The 21,687-nt window shown below is 43.2% G+C and overlaps 1 protein-coding gene across 1 annotated transcript; it reads left to right on the top strand.

Moving 5' to 3' along the window:
- Nucleotides 1–10,908: 10,908 nt before the first annotated feature.
- On the top strand, nt 10,909–19,594 carry tlr18 (toll-like receptor 18). The gene is made up of 6 exons (XM_053432204.1): nt 10,909–11,871; nt 12,371–13,550; nt 14,013–14,443; nt 17,470–17,619; nt 18,859–19,009; nt 19,289–19,594. The coding sequence occupies exons 1-6, from the start codon at nt 10,919–10,921 to the stop codon at nt 19,460–19,462; spliced, it is 3,039 nt and encodes a 1,012-aa protein (XP_053288179.1). The 5' UTR covers nt 10,909–10,918; the 3' UTR covers nt 19,463–19,594.
- The last annotated feature ends 2,093 nt before the right edge of the window (nt 19,595–21,687 follow it).

The following is a 21,687-nucleotide window of genomic DNA, read 5'->3' as shown; positions in this document are numbered from 1 at the left end:
GCCCTGCTTCGCTTTCTGCACGGATGTGGGCCAAGGACAAGAAAAGAAAAAAGCTGCGTCGGGCCACTTTATTTACAAAGATGCTTCATCTCCTCCCCTGAACCCTGAGTGTGTGTGCAACATCGGCCGTCCCCACAAACACAACACCCCCCCCCCACACACTGCAGGTCCAACATGCATACTAATCGTCTTTGTGTCTCTGTGTCGCCGCCCGGGTGGTAAATGAACACCAGCCTCCTGCCGAGTGCCGGTGAACCTTGGGCACTTGGCTCCGTTGTGCCAGAGACTTTCACAGGAAACTAACTCGACAACACAAACATGTTGTCGAGTTAGTTTCCTCTCAAACCTCCTTTACACTGTAACTGCTGCGTACGTGTCATCATCTAACTCCGAAAGCTGTGATCAGAGGAAGAGAAGCCGTTGATTTACTGTTAGGTCAAATATGATAATCTTCTTGTAGTATTTATACACACACTTTGAACAAAATTGTGTTGTTTAGGAATTAGGACTTGTACTTAAACCATTTAGAACTGACCAGTACCAGGAAATACGCCAATACTCTAATTCTACAATCAAGTAAAAGTCCTGCGTTTCAAATCTTTATTTCATCACAGAAACATCAATCTGAATATTCTGATATGTTGAATATGGTAAATTATGTGTTTGTATTCTCTGTGGCGTCTGGCCTTTATAGTGACGGTGAATGAAGGGGAGACAGGAAACCGGGTCAAAGAGCCGAGGCCAGTCCGAGCACCAGAACCAGTCAGGTCGCCCAACTACAACAAAAATAGTAGTTTCGATATTTCAGCTCTTAAAAACAATATTGACCATCAAGAACCAGAAATATGCTCATGTTAGCTTGCATGCAATTGTGTTTCTTTTATCTTTTGTCATGTTCCTATTTTAACGAGGAGCTCCGGTCCCCAGGCAGGAGGAGGCGTCCTCTGTCCTCATCCTCGTCCTCTGTCCTCATCCTCTGTCCTCGTCCTCTGTCCTCGTCCTCCGCTCGACGCGTGGGATCAAACACATTCAGCATCTACCAACACTTGAGAAACCACATCTCCTCTGTGTTGCAGTCGTTGCTTTGATGTGGAGATCCACACGGCCGCTTTATCCAGATTCACTGATCGCTCGCTCGCAGCCGACTCGTCTCCTTCACAGCGAGCTCTGGATTTGCCTTCAGGAGGAAGAGGAGCGGGTCGCCGCTCTGTTGGCTCCGGGGGTTCGAGTGTCGAGTGCTGTACATGATGTGTGCCCTCAACTCTGTGTCTTGATATAACTAATTTAAAAAAAAGTAACATGCCAAACTATTATTATTATGAAAAGGAAAAAAAAGAGATTTTTTATTGGTGCCATTGCCAGTTTAATACCATCTCATTACATGTATTTTTAAATAACAAATATCTATAGTGCAATAGATATTCATGTAACAAATCCATATTGACATGTGTTTCCCCCGAACATGTGCCGTGAAAATTAATAAAATATAACTATAAAGGAAGAATGTGTCGTCTTTATTTGAAAGCATTGAAACCGAATCCCTTTATGAACATATTTCTATTGATGGATTATCTGTAACATGTATTTAAATGGATCTTAAGGTCTTTAAGAGTCTCTGATAAAACATAAAGTTTACTAAAGTAGAAATAAAACAAATAAAGGATCTCATTCTACTGCAAACTGAATTTGATTGAATGCGTTTCGGGTGAAATTTGAATTATTAATGCTGCTAAAATGGTTGTGGTCACAAAATTTCGAACCCAGTGACGGCAGCACAAAAGATAGGACACCACATCGGAGTCAAAGAAAAATTATTATTTGAACAGTAAAGTCAAAGTGTTGAGGCCGAAAACAAATAAAACATGAAGATATGAATCATCCACTGAGTGGAAAATATTCCTATTCAATAAAATCCACTGACACGAGTCATGATTCAAGTGTCTGTAGTTTATTGCTCAGCGCCTCCTGAACGTCAGTTTGAATTCTACGGTCACTTCAATCATGGAGTCTGAAGCTGGAGTTCAGTTCCACCAGCTCCTCTGTGGCTCTGGTGTCAGGGAAACCAGCAGCCGACAGAACAGGGAAACCAGCAGCCAACAGGGAAACCAGCAGCCGACAGAACAGGGAAACCAGCAACCGACAGAACAGGGAAACCAGCAGACGACAGAACAGGGAAACCAGCAGCCAACAGGGAAACCAGCAACTGACAGAACAGGGAAACCAGCAGCCGACAGGGAAACCAGCAGACGACAGGGAAACCAGCAGCCAACAGAACAGGGAAACCAGCAGACGACAGGGAAACCAGCAGACGACAGGGAAACCAGCAGCCAACAGGGAAACCAGCAGCCGACAGAACAGGGAAACCAGCAGACGACAGGGAAACCAGCAGCCGACAGGGAAACCAGCAGACGACAGAACAGGGAAACCAGCCACCGACAGGGAAACCAGAAGCCTCGGCCCAATGAATGTTTTATGTGTGTTTGGACCAACCAGTCTGCACCAGTGGCAAAAGACCACAGCACTGGAAAAGTTCCATTTTTTGTTCTATCACAGAATATGTTAATTTGAGCAGGGAACCGCTCTCGGCTACGATTCCTCTGTTTCTAAGAAAATGAGGAGGAAGGAAAGTGCAAACACAAAGAGCAGCCACAGCACAGGGTGTCGGGGGGGTGGGGGGGGGGGGGGGGGGGGTGGAGGTGTGCTGCCTCCACCCTCAGGACGCTCCAACGCTGAGTCACAGAAGCCTGAAGGGTTTCCTGCGTGTGGAATAAACAGGTGACACACTCAGACACAGCTGCTGTCAATCAGCAGCTGAATCACCGCCAACGAGAAGTCCCCCCCCCCTCACACACACACACAGACACACACACTCCCAGTCAGAGTCAAACAGGGTGACGGTGCTTTAGTGTGAAGAGGAAGATTCAGATCCATTTGTATTGTGACTAATGGAAAAACTCACATTCCCATCAGCCCCTGCTGGACTGTGTGTTCTGAGCTGATGAGTGAATGTGAGCGTGTGAAGTGAACTCACAGAGTGAATCCACCGATGAAGTTATTTTAAAGAAGTTATGTTATTGCCAAACAGAAAAACCCGACCTCTCGCTCGGGTGACACAAGAATCTTCACTTCCTGAAGCGAAGAAGAACAAAGAAGTTCCTTCATCACGTTCAATCTGCAGCCTCGTTGTTTCCAAAGAGACAACACACACACACACAGAGAGACACACACACACACACACACACAGACACACACACACACACACACGGAAGCAGTTCACATGTCAATCATCTCAGTGGAAGGAACAAAGTCACAGAAATAGATTCTAACCAGCGTCCCAGAAAATCAATGACTCTTATCAAAGAATTATTCTTTCAGCACGCAGGAGAGAACGTGGAGTTAAATATTAATTAAATAACTAAACATTAAACGTTTTCTATTGTATTAAAAGGTAAATTATTACCCACGGACGCAGTTTAGATTTTACAAACCCAGGTTTTCAGATATCCATGTCCTGGAGGCTTTGGAAATATTTTCTGCCGAAGAGAAAGTGGGAATAAAAAATTAATAGAAGTCAACACAATTATTCTGAACCGGAGTTTACAGATGTGTGAAGGAACTTATTCTTTGCTGCAAAACTCAGACAAACTCAGATTAATATTTTAGGACTTCAGGATTCAAACAGCAGCCGACCTTCGTTGGTTCTGAAGAACTGATCCAAGACCAGAGCTCCTACAATGAGATCAGCAGAGCAGCAGCAGAGGTTCAGTATCATCATCAAACCCGGTTCAGTGACCAGATGTTTGAGGATTAATAACATTATGATGGCTGAAAATTAACATAAGAAGGAAACTATATTTTCTTTCCAGCTAATTTCCAACATCTATTTTTATTTGTACCAGTCGCTGATTATTGTTGTGTGTTTTTTTAACGGCTGTTATCGGCTCGTCATTCATTCCTTCTTCTCAGTAATATATTATATAATACATCTTTATAATTAATATTTGATGTGCATATTCTGTTATATTTTATTTAAGTGCTGAAAGTAATTATTGTGCACATGACAAATAAAGTGTTGAAGTCTGGGTTGGCAGCAGAAATCCATACCTCAAAAACTGGGACATATATAAAACCTATAAAAATGATAAAGCATGAAAGAATTCAGTCAAAAATACTTTGGCCTTGACAGATTTCCTTGAAGGTTCTCAGTTGTTTTCCAGTCGAGGAAGCAACGTCTGATTTACAGTAAACATGAGGCTCACATTCCTGAGAGAGAGAGAGAGAGGGGGGGGGGGTGGAGAGAGAGAGACCAAGGTGTCACAGGTGTGATCCTCCAGGGAGGAGTCTCTGTCTCTCACTGTAAACAAAGACAGAGCGTCTCAGATGCAGCACAAGTTGACAATGTGTCGTGAAGTCAAAGTGAGGAAGAGGAGCAGAGTGTGAGCAGCGGGGCCACGGTGAGTTGAGTCCTCTGTGTGTTTCTACATGTACGAGGCAATGTCCTGTGTGTGTGTGTGTGTGTGCTTGGAGTCTCTGCTTCTCAGCTCATTGGAAACAGACTGTCTGATGACCTCTTCTCTCTGATTGGCTGCTTTCAAGGAGGTGCAGCGTATTTCTGTGTTTGAGTTAACGTCCAGGAGAGAGTGTGTGATTCCTCTTCTCTCACCTGCATGTTTCACTGAGCCGTGATGAAGATGTTAGATGAAGATGTTAGATGAGGCTTCGATGCAACACTTTCACTGTGTCCTCACAACTCAGCCTCAGATTAAAGGCTGATTCGTCACAGCCTGCAGAGGGAGGGGAGGGGGGGGGTTTGACCCAATGACTGGGACTCATTATCAGGGACATCAGGCCTCTCGTCCTGCGACAGGTCAAAATGTCTCCGACGGGTCCCAGATAACAAACGGTGTCACGGAGAGATTTTAAACTATCATATTTATTCTGCTCGTCTCAGGTCGTCAGGCAGGGGGGGTTGTTGGGGCGAAGCATGCAATAACAGAATTATACACAAACAGTGGTGATATGAACATGAGTTGCATGTAGTCCATGTCCTCGGGGGGGATTGTCCTGTCTGTCTCTTATTTGAAGTATTTGATCCAGTTATCAGGGTTGAGCCGTTTAGACGGAGCAGCTTTATCCTCCGAGTTGAAGTCTGGACCTGGATTAATGCTCGTGATTTAAATTGATTTCTTTGCGCTGCCTCCAATAATCCCAGTGTTGTTTTTATTAAAAACCTGTTTGAGAGGCCAGACCCCAAAATGAAAGTACGCAGCAGCACTTTGTCTCATTCCCTCCTTGATGCAGTAAACAGCTGTGACCTTGATTTGACCCTGAAAACCACAGATCTCTGAGTCCTGAGGGAAACGTGACCTCCTCTGATCGTCCCTGGGTCCGAGCGGTGAAGTCTTCAGTGTGTGTTTGTGTTTCGAGCCTTTAAACAACACACCTGTCCACTGTTTGCATGAAGTTACAGAAGGAACAGGTGTGACAGACGTAGAAATATGATTAAAAAACATGTTTGTTAATCATAAAAACATCTGCATCAGGTTGAAGTTCACTTGAGAAGCTGCTGTGTGGAGCTGATTGTTTTTCTAAGTGAGGATATTGGAAACTCTTATTCTTTTTAGTTCTTATTACGACTCGAGGTCGGGAACTAATTTCTCTGATTATTCAAGCATCACTAATAAGTCGAGGGTTCCTTCCCAGGCAGAGTTTGTTAGAAGGAGGGAATCAGAGCTGTTTTTTTTAATGCTGATGATAACAGTAATAATAATAAACCTAACAAGAGGCTGATCCTCTCAGATACCATCCCCTGAGGTGAGGAGCTGGTGGAACTGTTGGACACCTGTGGAGCTGCTGGTGTCTCCGCTGCCTGATTGAAATCTGAGAGAGAGAGAGAGAGAGAGAGAGAGAGAGAGAGAGAGAGAGAGATTCATTACTGAAACTCTGCCGCTGCTGTCTCTCCCTCTAAATCACGTCTTTTTCAAGTTTGAGAAATCGTTTAAAATATTTACATTTTCAACCCGTTATCACAACAGCTTGTGAAATAGGAGCAAGACATGAGAAGTATTGATTTGTGTTCTTGCACATGAACTTCTTGATATATGTTTTTTTTTATCAGTTTGTAAAAGTTGATGAAAGTTGGTGGTTGATCTGGTTTAATACAGAAAAACTCCAGTGACTCTCAGACGCGACTTTGTTCACACACATTACAAACGTTCTTGTTCTGGGTTCGTCTGGAATCAGTATCGGTTATTATAATACTTGGCTGTAAACAAGTCCTCCACCTTCATGTACTCATATGTATTTGTCCCTCCCCTTGGACGAGAGACCAATAGGAACACACCAGCAGCACCACACCTCTGTCCTCACACTAGTGATGATAATCTTGTGGTTGTTGATGAAAGAAATTGTTCCAACTTCCTCTTAACAAACAACTCTGACGCAGTTTGTGTTGTGTACAGGCACAGGACACAAATTGATTATTCATTAATTGTCCGTGACACACGTCACACATCAGGACAGTGTGTGCTGTTCACATTGTTCTGTGCCTCGGCTACACAACATCACATTGTATTCACCTTCGTCAACGTGACCTCAATTTTTTATAAATATCTCCGTCCAGACGAGAACACAAAAAACACAAACGCTCAAACATGACGGGCGAGTGTGTGGGTATTAAAATCTACGTCAATGTTCGATCAAACAAAACTGAAGAATGTTGAAACTCAAGGAAGACGCCGTCGATTCCTGTCAATGTGGAGCAGTGATGCTAAATGTAGCTGCTAACGTGTAACTAGACCTGGATGTGCAAATCAGAAGAAGAGAAACCGGTTTATAGAGGGTTGTTCTGACGTCGGCTCATTGCACAAAGTAACGTGTGTGAAGGAAATTGTTGGCTCATCTTTTTACATTGTTTTTTTAAATCAGCACTTATTAAAACGTCCTTTTAAGTGACTTAAAACAAAGTTTACGTGATGAGATGAATATCATCACGTTTCCCTATAACCTTATTTCGGTTTTTCCATGAAACCCCTTTCATCTTCTTCTTTTCTAACCTGAAACCTATTTAGTGAAAGAGTCATTTTGTGAGTCCCTCTGAAATAAACCTTCTCACATGAAGATATATTTTGACTTGTCAGTTGCTGCTGGAGAAGCGGAGCTGGAACTAATAACCTTCAGTACCAGAGCCCTGAGGCCGAAACACCTAAAGAGGATTTCAAGGTGCAGATGTTATTAGCTCCACTTGTTTCATGAGTCTAGTTTCTGTAATGAAGAAAATCATAAATTTCTCAGGCCATAATAAATCATGACAAGTCCCACTGGGATATGAAACCGTCAGAAAACCCACGTGATGATTAACAATAAGTTATTATTCGTTTTATGACAAATCAAAATAGCAATAAACAGTTTATCTTGACATATAAAACACTTTTACAGCTCACTCGTAAAGTGTCATGTTTTTGTTTTGACTGGTCCAGAAAAGATGATCAGTTCATCTCTGCGCTTTTAAGCACAATACAAGCATAGTACATATTTAATTTTGCTTTAACACCGGAGATGTGAGAGGACATGTTGACCAGGGAGTCGAGTGTTCACAGTTTGGATTCTCTGTTTGTACGTTGCACATAAACCTCATAGAAGCCGAGTGAGAACACGTCTGCTGCCACGTTCATGTGTTTACCACCAACTATTGACTGCTGGGTAAATATCAGAGCCAGTGATTGAGCTCTCAGGTGACTGGATGACGCCATTCACAGCTTATTAAAGAGTTTAATCAGTGATCGAGCCGGTTGTTGACGCCCTGGTTTGCTGATTGACTTCCACGTGTGCAGATACCATAGATAAACAGTCTATGGTGCAGTTAGAAGAAAAAACTGTGTTCATCCTACCTGGTTTATCTGCAGTGAAGAATTTATAGTCAAAACTAAATTGGCTTTATTACTGTGCTGTTGTTTTTTCATCGTCTCAATCCTCAGACCCGAGTTCAGAACTTTTCAAAATTAAAGCACCATAATTCCACCCTGTGGAGCTTTAGAGTAGAAAATAAAAAGAGTTTTGCTTTTGACTTGGAGAGAAAAGAGGAAGTGAGTTTATGATTATTGCAGCAATAACAGATTTCATCACCTGCAAGTCCCATAAATGTCTGTCAGTCTGATATTGTAAAATAATAATAATCAGATTATCAAAATAATCACCATCCACAGGTCTTCAGCCACTGATGAGATTTATCTGAGGATGAGGAAGAAAAGACACGTTGAAAATATCATGTGTCCAAATTGAACCAATTCAAAAAACTGCTCTTCACTGGGCCCTCATGGATACACAAGTGGAGCTGATGAGATGAACATTTCTTGAGATGCGAGTCACATAAAGACGTGTGTGTGTGGAATAACAAGGTAGATGTTCCACACCTCAAAATTAAGGCTGAATGAATGTGTACATCTTCACATTGTTACTGTGAAATGTGTACGGACTCAGGATTAACTTTCATTTCCGTCCTCTACACGTCAGCAGCTGGTTCCCGGGATGAACAGTGAACAATAAAGTAGGAGAGTTTATCTCTAAGGTGCAGAAACAATTCATTTTTCCCTCGCACGTTCTCTCTGGGTTTTCCCACTCGTCTTTCCAGTTTTCTATAAGAAGCTGGCAGTGAGCCTATCAGCGTGTGAAAGCCTTTGACCGGGTGGTCGGCATTGTGTGTGTGTTTATTGTGTAGGTGGCTCAGGTTGTGCGGCCTGTTCAACCTGTCAATCTGATTGTGTGTTGACACTGAGATGAAGCAACGCTGCTCGTCTCAAAACAAGGAAATGAACCCAGACATGCAAGAGTGAGCAGTTGGCAGCATCTCTGTGCACATTCTTCACAGATGAGGCTGCACAGGACCAACCAGTGTCAACACAACCTGACCATGCAAGCCTCTCCTGTTCACAGACAGGCTGCAGGCTGGTTAATGTCAAACCAGCTGGGTGGATGTGGGGAGGCGGGACACTCGGCTTCTGTTGACCTCCGTTTGCCCTGACACAGATTTTCTGTTCAGCTCGGAGCAAAGAGCGATCGTGAAGTTGGACGACGCCTTTCAACTTCCACCCACTGTCCAGAAATACCTCTGACACATCCTGGAGTGATCAGTGAGCGTAGCCACGGGATCAAGTGCTTTATTCATCCCAGAAGGGGAATTACAGTGATCCAGGAGCAATTAAAAACACATGACTCATATGCATATCGCCCACAAAACACAACCTGGGGGGGGGGGGGGGGGGGGGGGGTGTATGTGTGCAGAATCAAACTGTTCCTGACAGATAAATTAATTATAGATAAATTAATTATGGAATAAAAGGAATCTGAATTTGTACCAGATATTTTGTTTACACTGAATAAATGGAATAAAATACATAAGCGTTCATTAAATCGTTATAATAATGATGATGATGATTATGATGATGTGTGTGTACATGTGTGTGAGTGTGTGTGTGTGCCTGCAATTCAATGCATAACAAATCTCTGGTTTGAAACATTTAATATAAGAACAGACAACACTTCTCTCCAAAAGATGAAGCCAGAGAATCCGTGGTAGGGGCACCGCCATCTTGCTCCTTTCATTTACAACCAGAGGCTAACCAGTGGTGATGGAGGTGACCTGCAGTGAACCAACAACCCAAACACCTGGTGGTTACTTCAAGTGCAAAACACAAAGAACTCGCACTTTACAAAAGTCTGCGTCAGTTCCCAAACCTTGTTATGGTCAGATTTCACTGAGTCAATATTATCAATGTTCATCAACAGTGTGAATCTCCACGAGCAGCTGCTCACTGCTGACCAGGGCAGATAGACGGGGGGGTTTGTGGTTTGTCCCTCACGTTATATGGCGAGGAAGGAAGAGGAAGGAAGAGGAAGGAAGAGGAAGGAAGAGGAAGGAAGAGGAAGGAAGAGGCTGTAAACACAGGATGACAAAAATTCACCGAAACAATATTTAATTTATTTTGTTTATCTAGAAAACAAACGATGACATGGTTTCATTATTAATACTTCAATATTGAAACAGTTCCAGGAGGATGAGGAGACATTAGACAACACATCTCCCTCCTCCTGACTGGAGGAGCTCAAAACAACAACAGGAACCGGAACATCCTTTAATTTCAGGTAAATAAGGAGCGGTGGATTTATATCACCCTTATCCACACAGAGATCAATGTTTATTCAAGTCACGTCTCCTGTGGATGAGATAAAACCAACGCTGCTTGCTGAGTGGTTGTAAAGTTTGACAGCTCCTCACATGTGAGCGTGGAGCCTTGGGTCATATAAGTAAAGGAGAGAGGAGGGATTCTAGAGAGTCAGTGTTCACGGTGCTGAGCAGGAAACTGGGTGAGTGCAGTGTCGTGTGAGTTGTATCACAGGGGACCAGTGAAGCCTGTTCAATATCTGATGTGTTTCCCTTTGCATTGTGTGAGTGTGTGTGTGATCTGATTATTTTATTCTATATTTATTTAATATTTTATTGTGTGTCTTTAACAACTCTGAAAATAGACATCTATGATTTAAGACGAGCCGAGTGAAAGACAGGAACGAGGATGAGATTGTGACAGAATCAAGCAGAAGAAGAAAACATGAGGAAGCTGCTGTTTGATAATGTATTTGTACCTAATTATAATTAATTGAATGTACTAACTGATGTATTTGTACCTAATTATAATTATTTAATTGAATACATTGTTTTTATTTGAATAAATAAGTTAAAGGAGAGTACCAATGTACTTTTACTCAAGTAGAACAACTTATTTGGTACATTTACCAGGCTGTTATATCTCTATATATATATAATTGTACTTTTACTTAAAATCTTCCTCCACCACATTATAAATGTCGTCCATCTACTTAATAATAAGCTCAATGCTTCCTGTTTCTTTCCAGGTCTGTTGTGATGATGTGGAAGTTGATCCAGCTCAGTTCTCTGCTCCTCGGGGCCCTCGTGTCCCCGACTCGAACCTGTCGCATCCACAACTCCGGCCGCTCGGCAGACTGCGTGGGGAGGCAGCTCAGCGCCGTGCCCCGGGGACAGCTTCCCTCCACCCTCCAGGATGTGGATCTCTCCTACAATAACCTTCAAGCTGTCCACGCTGACGACCTCCTCCGGCTGCCTCTGCTGCGCATCCTGCAGCTGCAGTTCAACAACATTTCACACATCCACACGGATGCCTTCAAACACAACCCACTGCTGGAGAGTCTTAACGTCTTCAACAACTCACTGGAGGAAATCCCGGCCGGCGCTCTGACGCCTCTGTCCGACCTGAAACAGCTGCTCATGTCCAATAACCTCTACAAACACGCCACTCTGGCTGAGAGCTTCTCCAAATTGGTCAAACTCCAGGTTCTGTCGATGGGGGGCCCCCTGGTGATGGGACTGAAGAAAGCAGATTTTTTGCCGCTGAAGAACATCAGGCTACAAAGTTTTGCAATCAAGTGTTCCTCCAACCTGAGCTACTACGAGCCCGGGAGTCTGGAGGTCATCCGGACGAGGCAGATGGGTTTCGATATGGCCGTGGATCAGCAGCCGGGCGTTCTCGTTCACATGCTGCACGACATCGCCAACAACAACTTCAGCGTCATCCAGTTCCGCAACCTCTTCGAGTACATGTACTACACGGGGGAGGAGGACATCTTCCAGGGTTTGAAAGACATTAATGCGCTTCAGCTAATCATCCACAGGGGGAAATTCAATGAGCATCTCCTGAGGATGGCTCTGATGAACCTACAGATCGGCCTGATCAGAAGATTGAGGGTTCAGTACATCGACTTCGCCCGTTCACCCACATTCAGTGACACCGGAGCAAGTTCCTGGATCACCAACCTGACGATTGACAAGTTGGATCTTTGGTGAGTTTCTTCCTCTTTATGTCACGTGTCCACATGGAGAGAATGTGCAGAAGTGATCAGGGGATGAAACCACGATATCGAGGTCACAACATCTCACCCTGTTTTTATATCATTGAATACTAATTCAAACCAAACTTCAACAAACATCAGTGTGATTAGAACCATCTAGAGATGACATATAGACTAGGCCATTATTTGTATCCATGTCCCGTCCATTAACCTGGAGGAGGCAGGGTTTATGACCTATGCTGAAGCAATTTTCAGAACCATAAGCAGAAGTGTCGTGAGATTAAACGTGAACCACGTTTTTTTCTGCTGTGACTCCGGCTTCATCCCAGAGTCCAAACACGTGCAGACTGGGGTTAATTGGTTAATTGGATAATCCAAATTGACAGAGGAGTGAATGTGAGTGAAATGCACTTTAGGACCGGACACTGAAAACGTGAGGAGAGTATTTTCATATTCATTTGCACACATTCTTACCATCTGTTTCTTTCAGGTATATCAGTAATCCTGATGTGCTGCGGTTTGACTGGCGCTTCACCTGGTTCAACAAGATCAAGCAACTTTCTATTCGGTACGTTTACTTCAACTACGTGCCCTGCGACTCCTGGGTGGAGATGGAAGGTGTGGAGTTACTGGACATCTCCTATTGTCGACTGCAGAGTGGCTACATCTTCAACCAGCGCTGTGAAAACAAGGGCACCATGCCAAACCTCCACACCTTCAACGCCAGCAGCAACGAGCTGACGAGCTTAGAGGACCTGTCGGTGCTAACCAGCGACTTCCGGCAGCTGAAGGTGTTGGACGTCAGCAACAACAAACTGGGATCTGCTGAAGACAGTCGCGACTGCGTTTGGACCAACATCACTCATCTCATCGCCCACCACAACCAGTTCGTCAGTGAGGCCCTCCTCTGTCTGCCCACCACGGTGCAGCACCTGGACCTGTCCCACTGCGACCTGGACCAGCTGGACACGACGTTCTTTGAGAAGGCAACCGAGCTGAGAGAGCTCCTGCTGAGTGGGAACAAAATCAAGTTCATCCCATCGAAGTGGACAAGTCCGCACCTGCAGTTTCTGGCCTTGGACGGGAATTCGTTCGGCCTCATCAGCAAGGCGTCTTTCCAGGGTATGCCTGAGCTGTCTGGCCTGAGGGCGGGAAACAACCCGTACCACTGCACCTGTGAGCTTCACGCTTTCGTCCAGGAGACGATGTCACAGGGAACGGTCAACCTCACCGACTGGCCGTGGAACTACAGGTGCTACCACCCGGAGGCCTTCCTCAACACGGTCGTATCCCAATACCTGCCAAGTCGAGTGGCCTGTGACATGAAACTCGTCATCCTCATCTCTGTGGCCACCACTGCAGCGGTGATCTTGATATTGATGCTGATCTGCTACGTCTTCGACCTTCCCTGGTACACGAAAGCCACGTATCAGATCATCCGAGCCAAATACAGAGCGCACAAGGAAAAAGCAGCCGGGGCGATGGGCACTTTTACGTATCACGCCTTCATTTCCTACAGCCATGCTGATGCCGACTGGGTGAGGGACCAGCTGTTGCCCTGTTTGGAGAACAGTAGAAACCCGTATCGTCTGTGCATCCATGAGAGGGACTTCATGCCGGGAAGGTGGATCATCGACAACATCATTGAGAACATTGAAAACAGTCGAAAGGTACAAACAAGTAGTTTTATCATTGTCTTGCTCACAACACACGCACATTTTTGGCAAATTGGTTATAAATAAAGTTTGAAAGTTTGAATCAGCTGGATGAGGCAGATAAAGTCAATCAAAAGACAGATATCAGAAACGTGAAGTAGGTTGTTACGTTCATGTTTGGAAATGTTTTGACTAAATCAGTACAAATAGGCAGATCCAGAACCAGAGGGCGTTTTACAACATTTTTGTGTGGGACTGGAATTGAAGCAAATGCAGTAGTTCCTGAAATCTGTATTCTCTCAGATGACCAGCAGGGGGCGACTCCACTGGCTTGTTTCTATATAAAATAACTCTACTTCTCGCTTTATACCGCAGTAAACATTGTCCTCAGGAGTTTATGTCTCAGTCTCTGGTTTCAAGTCTTCTTCAATAACTAATGTTTTCATTTTGTTTCCTTTCTCCTCGTTCCGTCCTCAGTCGATATTCGTCCTCTCCCGACACTTTGTGAACAGCGACTGGTGCAACTACGAGCTGTACTTCGCCCAGCAGAGGGCCATGGGAAAGACCTTCAGTGATGTCATCCTGGTGGTTAAGGAGCCCATCGATCCCAGCTCGCTGCCCAGTAAGTACTGCAGGCTGAAGAAGATGCTGAGCACCAAGACGTACCTGGAGTGGCCCCAGCAGGTCAGCCAGCAGCCGTTCTTCTGGGAGCAGCTGAGGAGTGTCCTGGGAAGGCCGACGCTGCCCGGAGACGGGGGCCAGAGCGTCCAGAGCAGAACTCCATCTGTTTCTGTGATCAGATGCCCTGAAGAGGACAGCGGGGCAAAGATAGTGAAGTGTAATCAAGAAGAAGTCAACTCTATGGAAAGGAATAATAACAAGCTGTCAAATCCCCGAACACAAATACCGCTCGTGGCATTTTGAAGAAAAGGTTAAAGAACTGAAGTGTCTGTAAAGGTCTGAACTCGAGTTACCTGTCACAACGAGGTGGGAGTGAAACCCAACGTCTCATTAAAGATGACGGAGAATAACTTGATCAGGAGCCGCCTGTGGGAATCTGTCATGTTGTCTGCAGAGTGTAGAGCGGACGGCCTGTGAGCGTCCGGGGCCGGCGTCCTGTTGACAGGCGCTGAATGAGATCCCCCATGTGGCGCTCTGGATAACAAGCCGGGTGACCAGGTGCTGACAGGTCTGTGCAGCCGATGGGTCTCTCTTACATTCCTGGCTCTCACAGGTACCAGCTCATAATTTGCTCCAGCTCTGATGACTCACAGCTGAGCCAAAGGCCACATGAGAGAATCTGATACGAGGTGTTCTGGGGACCGTGGACCAATTACTGACGTGTCCGGGAACAGAAGAGTCAGAATCACTGTGGAAGCAGATCGTTGGATCCAGCTCCTCCTGAGTTTAAAGTGGAGATTGGTTGTTGGGAATTCGATGCATCGCCTCTTTGAATATGTGCTAATTAAGTCATAATCTTGAAGTGGCTTCTCCGTCGGCCTCTGAGTGTTGAAGTGGCGGCTCCAGTGTTAATCGAGTACGTGCACGTGCATGTCTGTAAGAACTTGATCTGATTGGGCCTTTTGTCTTATAGGCCTGTGAAGATACAGCTTCATTAGGCTGAGTGGAGCTCAAACCACTGCCTGGGCTCCACATTTATTTATATATAAATATATATAAAGACCCTGCACGAAACTTCATGGGAAATGTTTAAGACCTTTTTGCTAAAAACGGATAAAAGCATATTGTTTAAGCTTTTCCACAGCTATTGAGAATAATATCAGATAAGTTGAAGTTTATTATTTATATAGCGACTCATTTCACATCCAACGTGTTCCGTCGTTAGAAGCTTTTAAAATGTCGACTCATGCAGCGAGAGCTGGAGCTTAAAGGTGAAACTTTGAATCCGTGTTTACAGGTTTATGATTGACAGGAAACACACAGTTTGTTTCCCTCATGAGACGTGTTGGTATAAATAACAATGTTTTGTGTTTATGATTGAAATGTTTTTTTACAGCAGACGATTGTAAAATCTGTATTTATGATACTTTGAACTTGTGCCAGTTGTTTTCTAAATGACTTCTTCCTTTCAGTATTGCATGAGTGTTGTGTATTATTATTGTTTCTCTGTTTATCATGTGGTTGTGTGGCTATTTGCAGAGTTTACAAACGGAATGTAGATGACACCCTTGATCTTCTGAAGTTGTCATCACCGGTTTACAAAGACAAAGAGACACGTTACAAAATCAGCTTAAAATTATTACAACAGCACAAAAGCAGAAAGTTCCAGATGTTCTTCTGCAGCACAAAAAGCTGCAGACGCACAAATACACTGAGTATTTTACATATAGAAACATTTATGCATTTGACAGACTTTTTTTATATTTTCAGAATTTCTCTATTTAGGATGTTTAAAGTGTATTTGTATGCCTCGTTAAATGCTGGACATTTATAATTCCCACGATGCAATATTGATGTATTTATTTGTGATTTTAATAAAAACAGCCTTCCTGCCTTTTTTAAACTGTGTCTGATGACTCCCCCCCCCCCCCCCCCCCCCCCCAATTCTTCAAACGGGAATTCATCAAACCAAGGAAAGAAAAGATCTGTCTCTGATGTGAGGTCATGTCAGGTTTCCATTAATAATTAATTCCAATAATGTTGAATTCAGAAACATTTAGTTAGAAATGAATTCACCGTATGATTAAGACTTTCAGACATTGTAGGTTTAATTTGATGTTGTGCATTTTACAGACTTCAGATCAGTTTTACCACCATTTGATAACAAATTAATTTAGCTTGACCAGAATCATGCATCAATAAAACGTTCATATCCTCCACATGTGGACACTGATGCAAATGAATCCTGATCGTTTGCATTCAGTGAACATTTCATTTGACTGACCTGCTCTAGATTTACATTGCTTCTCCACTTGCTCTGTCATTCAGGCTGAATCGCTGCACATGGCGTTCCAGTGAAGAGCCGGGTGACGAGCACCAGAGAAGGTAGAAGCTGTACGACAAGAAAAAATTGTTTTATTTGTTAGAGTGGCTGACGACTCTGCAGGAAAATGTCACTCAAGTGTATGAGTGTGAACACGAAGCAGGAAAACAGGGTTCAGAGCTCACAATGTGTTTTTGTGCCGAGTTCTTCACCTGCAGATGTGACCTAAAATGACCAAATCACAAACATGTCATGTTTCTGAAATCGTTTCAGCCATCACACGTCAAACAAAGACAAAGAAAACCCATTTCAGCTCTGAAGGTTAAACACCGTTCACACAAACTATGTTCGACCTGTGACAGAGATTATCACGTATTCAGCTTGACACCTGTAACCTACCGGACAGAGCACCTGCAGCTCATGGTCCATTTAACAGCTGTTTCCTTTAGAGCACACGAAGCTGAGCTCAGAGGAACCACAGACAGGTTGTGCTTTTAAGGAGCTCGAGAAAATATGTCTGTTCAGAGAACTGCACTGTTAAGACAGCTGGGAAACTGCAGAGGAAAATCATGTTATGATCCTCAGAACAGCAACTACATGGACCTGGAAGAGAGAGAGAAGTGTGGTTTGTTCCCCCGACAGCAAATATCCTGAAATAATGATAAAACTACACTCATATCACATAACTTCATGTATAAAATGTAACACAAATTGCTGCACATTCGTTAAAAAATCTAATATAGATACAATCAAACAGAAGAAAAACATAAAACAGCACATTTGGTATCATAGTATTTATGATTGAAGAGAAATTAGAGGAATAAATGCAGCCGTCAGTTTGGATTTGACAATAAACCCAGTGAGACTTCCTGTTAATGTTTCACCTCATCTGTTAAATGAGAAGTCGTTTCCATAAATTCATGAGCCGATAAAACATTTGTATAAAGTTTCTGCAGGACGGAGTTAAACACGTCACCGTTAACGGCTCATTATCAGGTTTTATTGTGTTCCAGCTGTTTCCTGCTTTGACAGATTAAACCTTATATTCTGTGTTCTTCACCTTATATTGCAGCAGCAGGTGACCGTGCAGCAGCAGGAGTCCACCAGAGGGGGGCGTCACTCCGGCCGACCTGCACACAGGTGAGAGGAGCCCTTATAACTGATGAGGTGTGAGCTGCAGCCACTTGCACCTGCAGCCGTCAGCGTCCAGGTGAGTTCCTGCTGTTTGTCTCCTCTGCTGCTTCCACAGAGAGGAAGAGGAGACCGTGTGTTTGACTTGATTGTTTCCTGCTGAGTGGCGTCTGCAGTCTGATGCTCGTCTCTGCTTCAGCTAATTAAAACCAGATTTGCATTTGACATTCAAAGAGCCTTTAATTAGCTCCAAGAAATAAATTATTAGCAGCAATCATGGAGCCTAATGAAGGGAACGTGGCTCGTGACCTGCTCTCAGACTGCAGCTGTACATCTCTGTATGAAATATAAACTTCTCCAGGGGGCTCCACTGAATGTAACTTAATGCAGGATCTGAATCCGTGTGCACGCGGCCCAGCAGGAGGTCGGTGCCTTTGTCCTCCAGCGGCTCCTGGAGGCTGCAGCAGCTTCTCAGGTGTCTGACGGTGTAAGGTCAGTTTGAACTCCTCCACCTGAGTTCAGCTCAGAGAGGAACACGTTTCATCAGAGTTTAACGAGGACGCTCTGAGGATGTGGTCTCAGAAACGTTCTGTAGCTTTCCAGCTTTGTGCTTCGTTCTCATGAGACTTCTCTTCAGCTCAGTTCTTGATGTTGTTGCTGCAGCTTCACATCAGTCGGCAGATGGAGGATTGATCTGCTCCAGCAGGACCAAACAGAATATGAAATCTGAGGAGAACACGCTCATGTGTTCACAAATCATTTAAAGCTCAGTTTCCAAGTGCACGTCACGCGATTGTTCTACCTGTTGGTGTCTGTTTTTATTCTAGAACTTTCGTACTTAGACTTTTGATTAGAAAGAGTTTGAGGGTTCAGTGAATGTGAATATAGAGAATTTTCTTCTTGAATCCCTGAACGTCTGTTTTATGTTACTCTGGTAAGTGGGTTCAATCTCCTGTGAGAAGAACTGACGGAGATAGATTCAGGTTTTTCTTCTCTACGGAGACCAACAGAGTTAATCACCACCTGGGGGCGCTGTCACTGAGTAGAAGTTGCATCGTGTTGTTGAATCTTCTGATCAGTCTTCAGACATCGATGGCTCCTTCGTTATCTCAGGACAACAATTAACACTTAACCACATTAAGGATGAATGGATCATGATGGTTTGAGTTGCTCAGGTGAAGTCCTGCAGAATGTCTCATTTCTTCACCTGCTCTGTAGTGAAACCTGATTTGTCTTCTCCCCCTGCAGGACAGAAACAATGAGTGGCCACCTGCAGGAGGCGATGACGAGCCTGATCGGAGTGTTTCACTCGTACTCGGGACAAGAAGGAGACAAGTACAAGCTGAATAGACGAGAACTGAAGTGCCTGTTGAAGCAGGAGCTCTCAGATCTCCTGTCTGTGAGTATCTGTCTGAACGTAGAGCTGCTGCTCTGTCGTGTAGAGCAGATTCAGTCGAGGTAGTTTTAGGATTCGACAAAAGAAAGTAAAGATTATATATGAGCGCTTAATGTCCATAGAACACATCTGTTTGTGGAAATGGCTTCAACCACTGGATTCTTTCTTATATTTCCTGTTCTAAGACCATGCAGGGAGATCACCATTAGTATAAGATCTTTTAAAACCGATTCCTCTTTAGTTAGATTCTGTTTTTCTTTAGCCTGATGTTTGTGTTTTCAGGCCAGCAAGGACCCGATGGTGGTGGAGAGGATCATGAGCGAGCTGGATGAAAACCAGGACGGGGAAGTGGACTTCCAGGAGTTTGTGGTTCTGGTCGCGGCTCTGACCGTCGCCTGCAACGACTTCTTCATCGACTGTGAGAAGAGCGGCCTGGAAGGCTCCAAGAAGAAGTGATCTCCTTTCAGATGAAATCAATAAACCTGTCTTCATACAAATCATAAGCTCTAACAATGTTGTCACAGAACCTTGGAAAGATGCATCACTGTTGATCAACTATTCTGAAACAATAAAAGATTTCATCCTGTTTTCAAATGTCTGTTATTTTCAGAAACTAACTCAAACATTTTGAACTTCCTCTTCCTCATCCAATCAGAGCAGCTGCTTCATCCTCCCTCTTTTATTCTGAAAGGGAAACGCTGCCTCACTAAAAGCTGTCTCAACTATTGTTATTAATCTCAGTGAAACACACACACACGCACAGCTCAGGTCCAGACTCGGTTTAAATGATAAATATAATGAAATATCATCTTTATTTAATTTCCTCTTCAGTCAATGGTCAGCAGCTATAGAACCACACATCACTAGCGCCATCAAGTGTCTGCACGGGGCTCCTGCAGGCAGGTGACGTCATACTAACGTTAATAGTGTTTATATTTTCATGTGCACGTCATTCAACTGTTTTTCTTTCAACACATTTTCTAGTTTGTTTGATTTATGACCCAGTTTGTAACATTTGATTTGAACCTTTCAGTAAACATATTGCAAAGCTGGACATGTGACAATGACGTCATGGAAATTATAACTAAATTCAAATTAAACAAATATATAAAACCACCTGCGTTTTATAAGAGCAGATACACGTCAGACGATTTATTAACAGCCTGTATATGTTGATGTAAATTGTATTACGTTTTTATTTCATGATGTTAAAAAGGAAACGCTCATCTTTTATAACGAGTAATGAAGCTCATCAGGAGGAATAACACTCAAGAACCATTAACGAGGGTAAAAAGTTAAAAGAACAAACGATCGAAAGCAGAACTCAAAATCCAACGTGAACAACTTCTCACCTGAAAAACAACAGTTTTAAACATGGGTCAGGATTTCTAAATCAAGTATTTGCACATCAATATTAGTTTTGACTTAAAGTCAACTGAATCAAAATGAATGGTGCATTAACATTTGAACGCCTCATTACTGCGTGAGGTGTATTTTCTCATTTTCAAGCCTAAAAACGACTTATCATGTGATCAGCTGACCAGCAGGGGGAGACACAGACTTCATAATGACTTCACAGACTCAACGCTTCCTGTGAGTTGTCACTAATTCAAGTGAGTATGGCTCATAGAATAAAATATATTTTTCTGTTTTCCGTTTTTACTTTGATGGACTCGTGTCATGTCCCCATAACCTTCATTTAACAATTTATAAGCTACAATGAAAAGATGACATAATGATCATTTTCACAACTTAACTACAAATATTTTTTAACTCAAACTTAGATTTCATCTGTTCATTTCATTTGAGAAACTGTGAGAACTGTGTCTGTGTTATTTTCCATGTCAACAATCAGCAAAATCAACTCAACATGAATATTTATTTTAAGTATCAGTAGAAATACTTGATATACATGAACAGGAATCTTTCAAATAAATGTGACCATGTCAGTTATGGTGCCAATATTTTGGAAGATCTCAAAATATTTCTACATTTGTTTATTTATTATAACCTTGAATTTTTTTTTCCTGGTGAATACAATGATGCAGATAAATGTGCAGTAAACATCAGCTGATGTTCATTTTCAAGCCAAAAGTTAGAACTTACAAATAAATGCTACATTTCCAAAAACACAAATTGTATTAAAGAGCGGATCTGCTGCATGTAACTCAATCAACGTAAGAGTCATGTCCCCATTGGAAGCTATGAAAACAAATCAATTAACTAACCATTAACTAATCAAGTCATTTAACATATTAAAAACAAGGAGTCGGCCCAAAGAGCTTCAAAAAAATGGCAACAGAACAACAACTAAAGTATGAATAAAAAAGAACGAAAGAGACAATAAAAGACAAACAAGATAAAAGTAAATAAGATTGAAAGAATAGAGACTTCAACAGAATCTAAGAAGAAGCCAGAAGACTAGAGGAAGCATGAAAGGAGAAAATAGAAGTGGACCTGAAATAGAACCTTGAGGGACACCAGGACTGATTGGAGCCGATGATGAAGAGCAGTTGTTTGAGGTGAAGAGAATCTGTCAAGGGAGCAAAACTATTATAATGGTGAAACTGACACTTCAGGTGGAAGTTCCTGTCAGAGGCCTGAAATCTGCGAAGAGGTCGAGCAAAACTCAAATGACACAACAACCAGAGGGGGTTGTGTCATTATGAACCTTTTTTACA

The sequence above is a fragment of the Pleuronectes platessa genome, chromosome 10 (genome assembly GCF_947347685.1).
Source record: "Pleuronectes platessa chromosome 10, fPlePla1.1, whole genome shotgun sequence".
NCBI lineage: Eukaryota > Metazoa > Chordata > Actinopteri > Pleuronectiformes > Pleuronectidae > Pleuronectes > Pleuronectes platessa.
The sequence above is the reverse complement of the archived record's forward strand: the minus strand, read 5'-3'. Positions and strand labels throughout refer to the sequence as shown.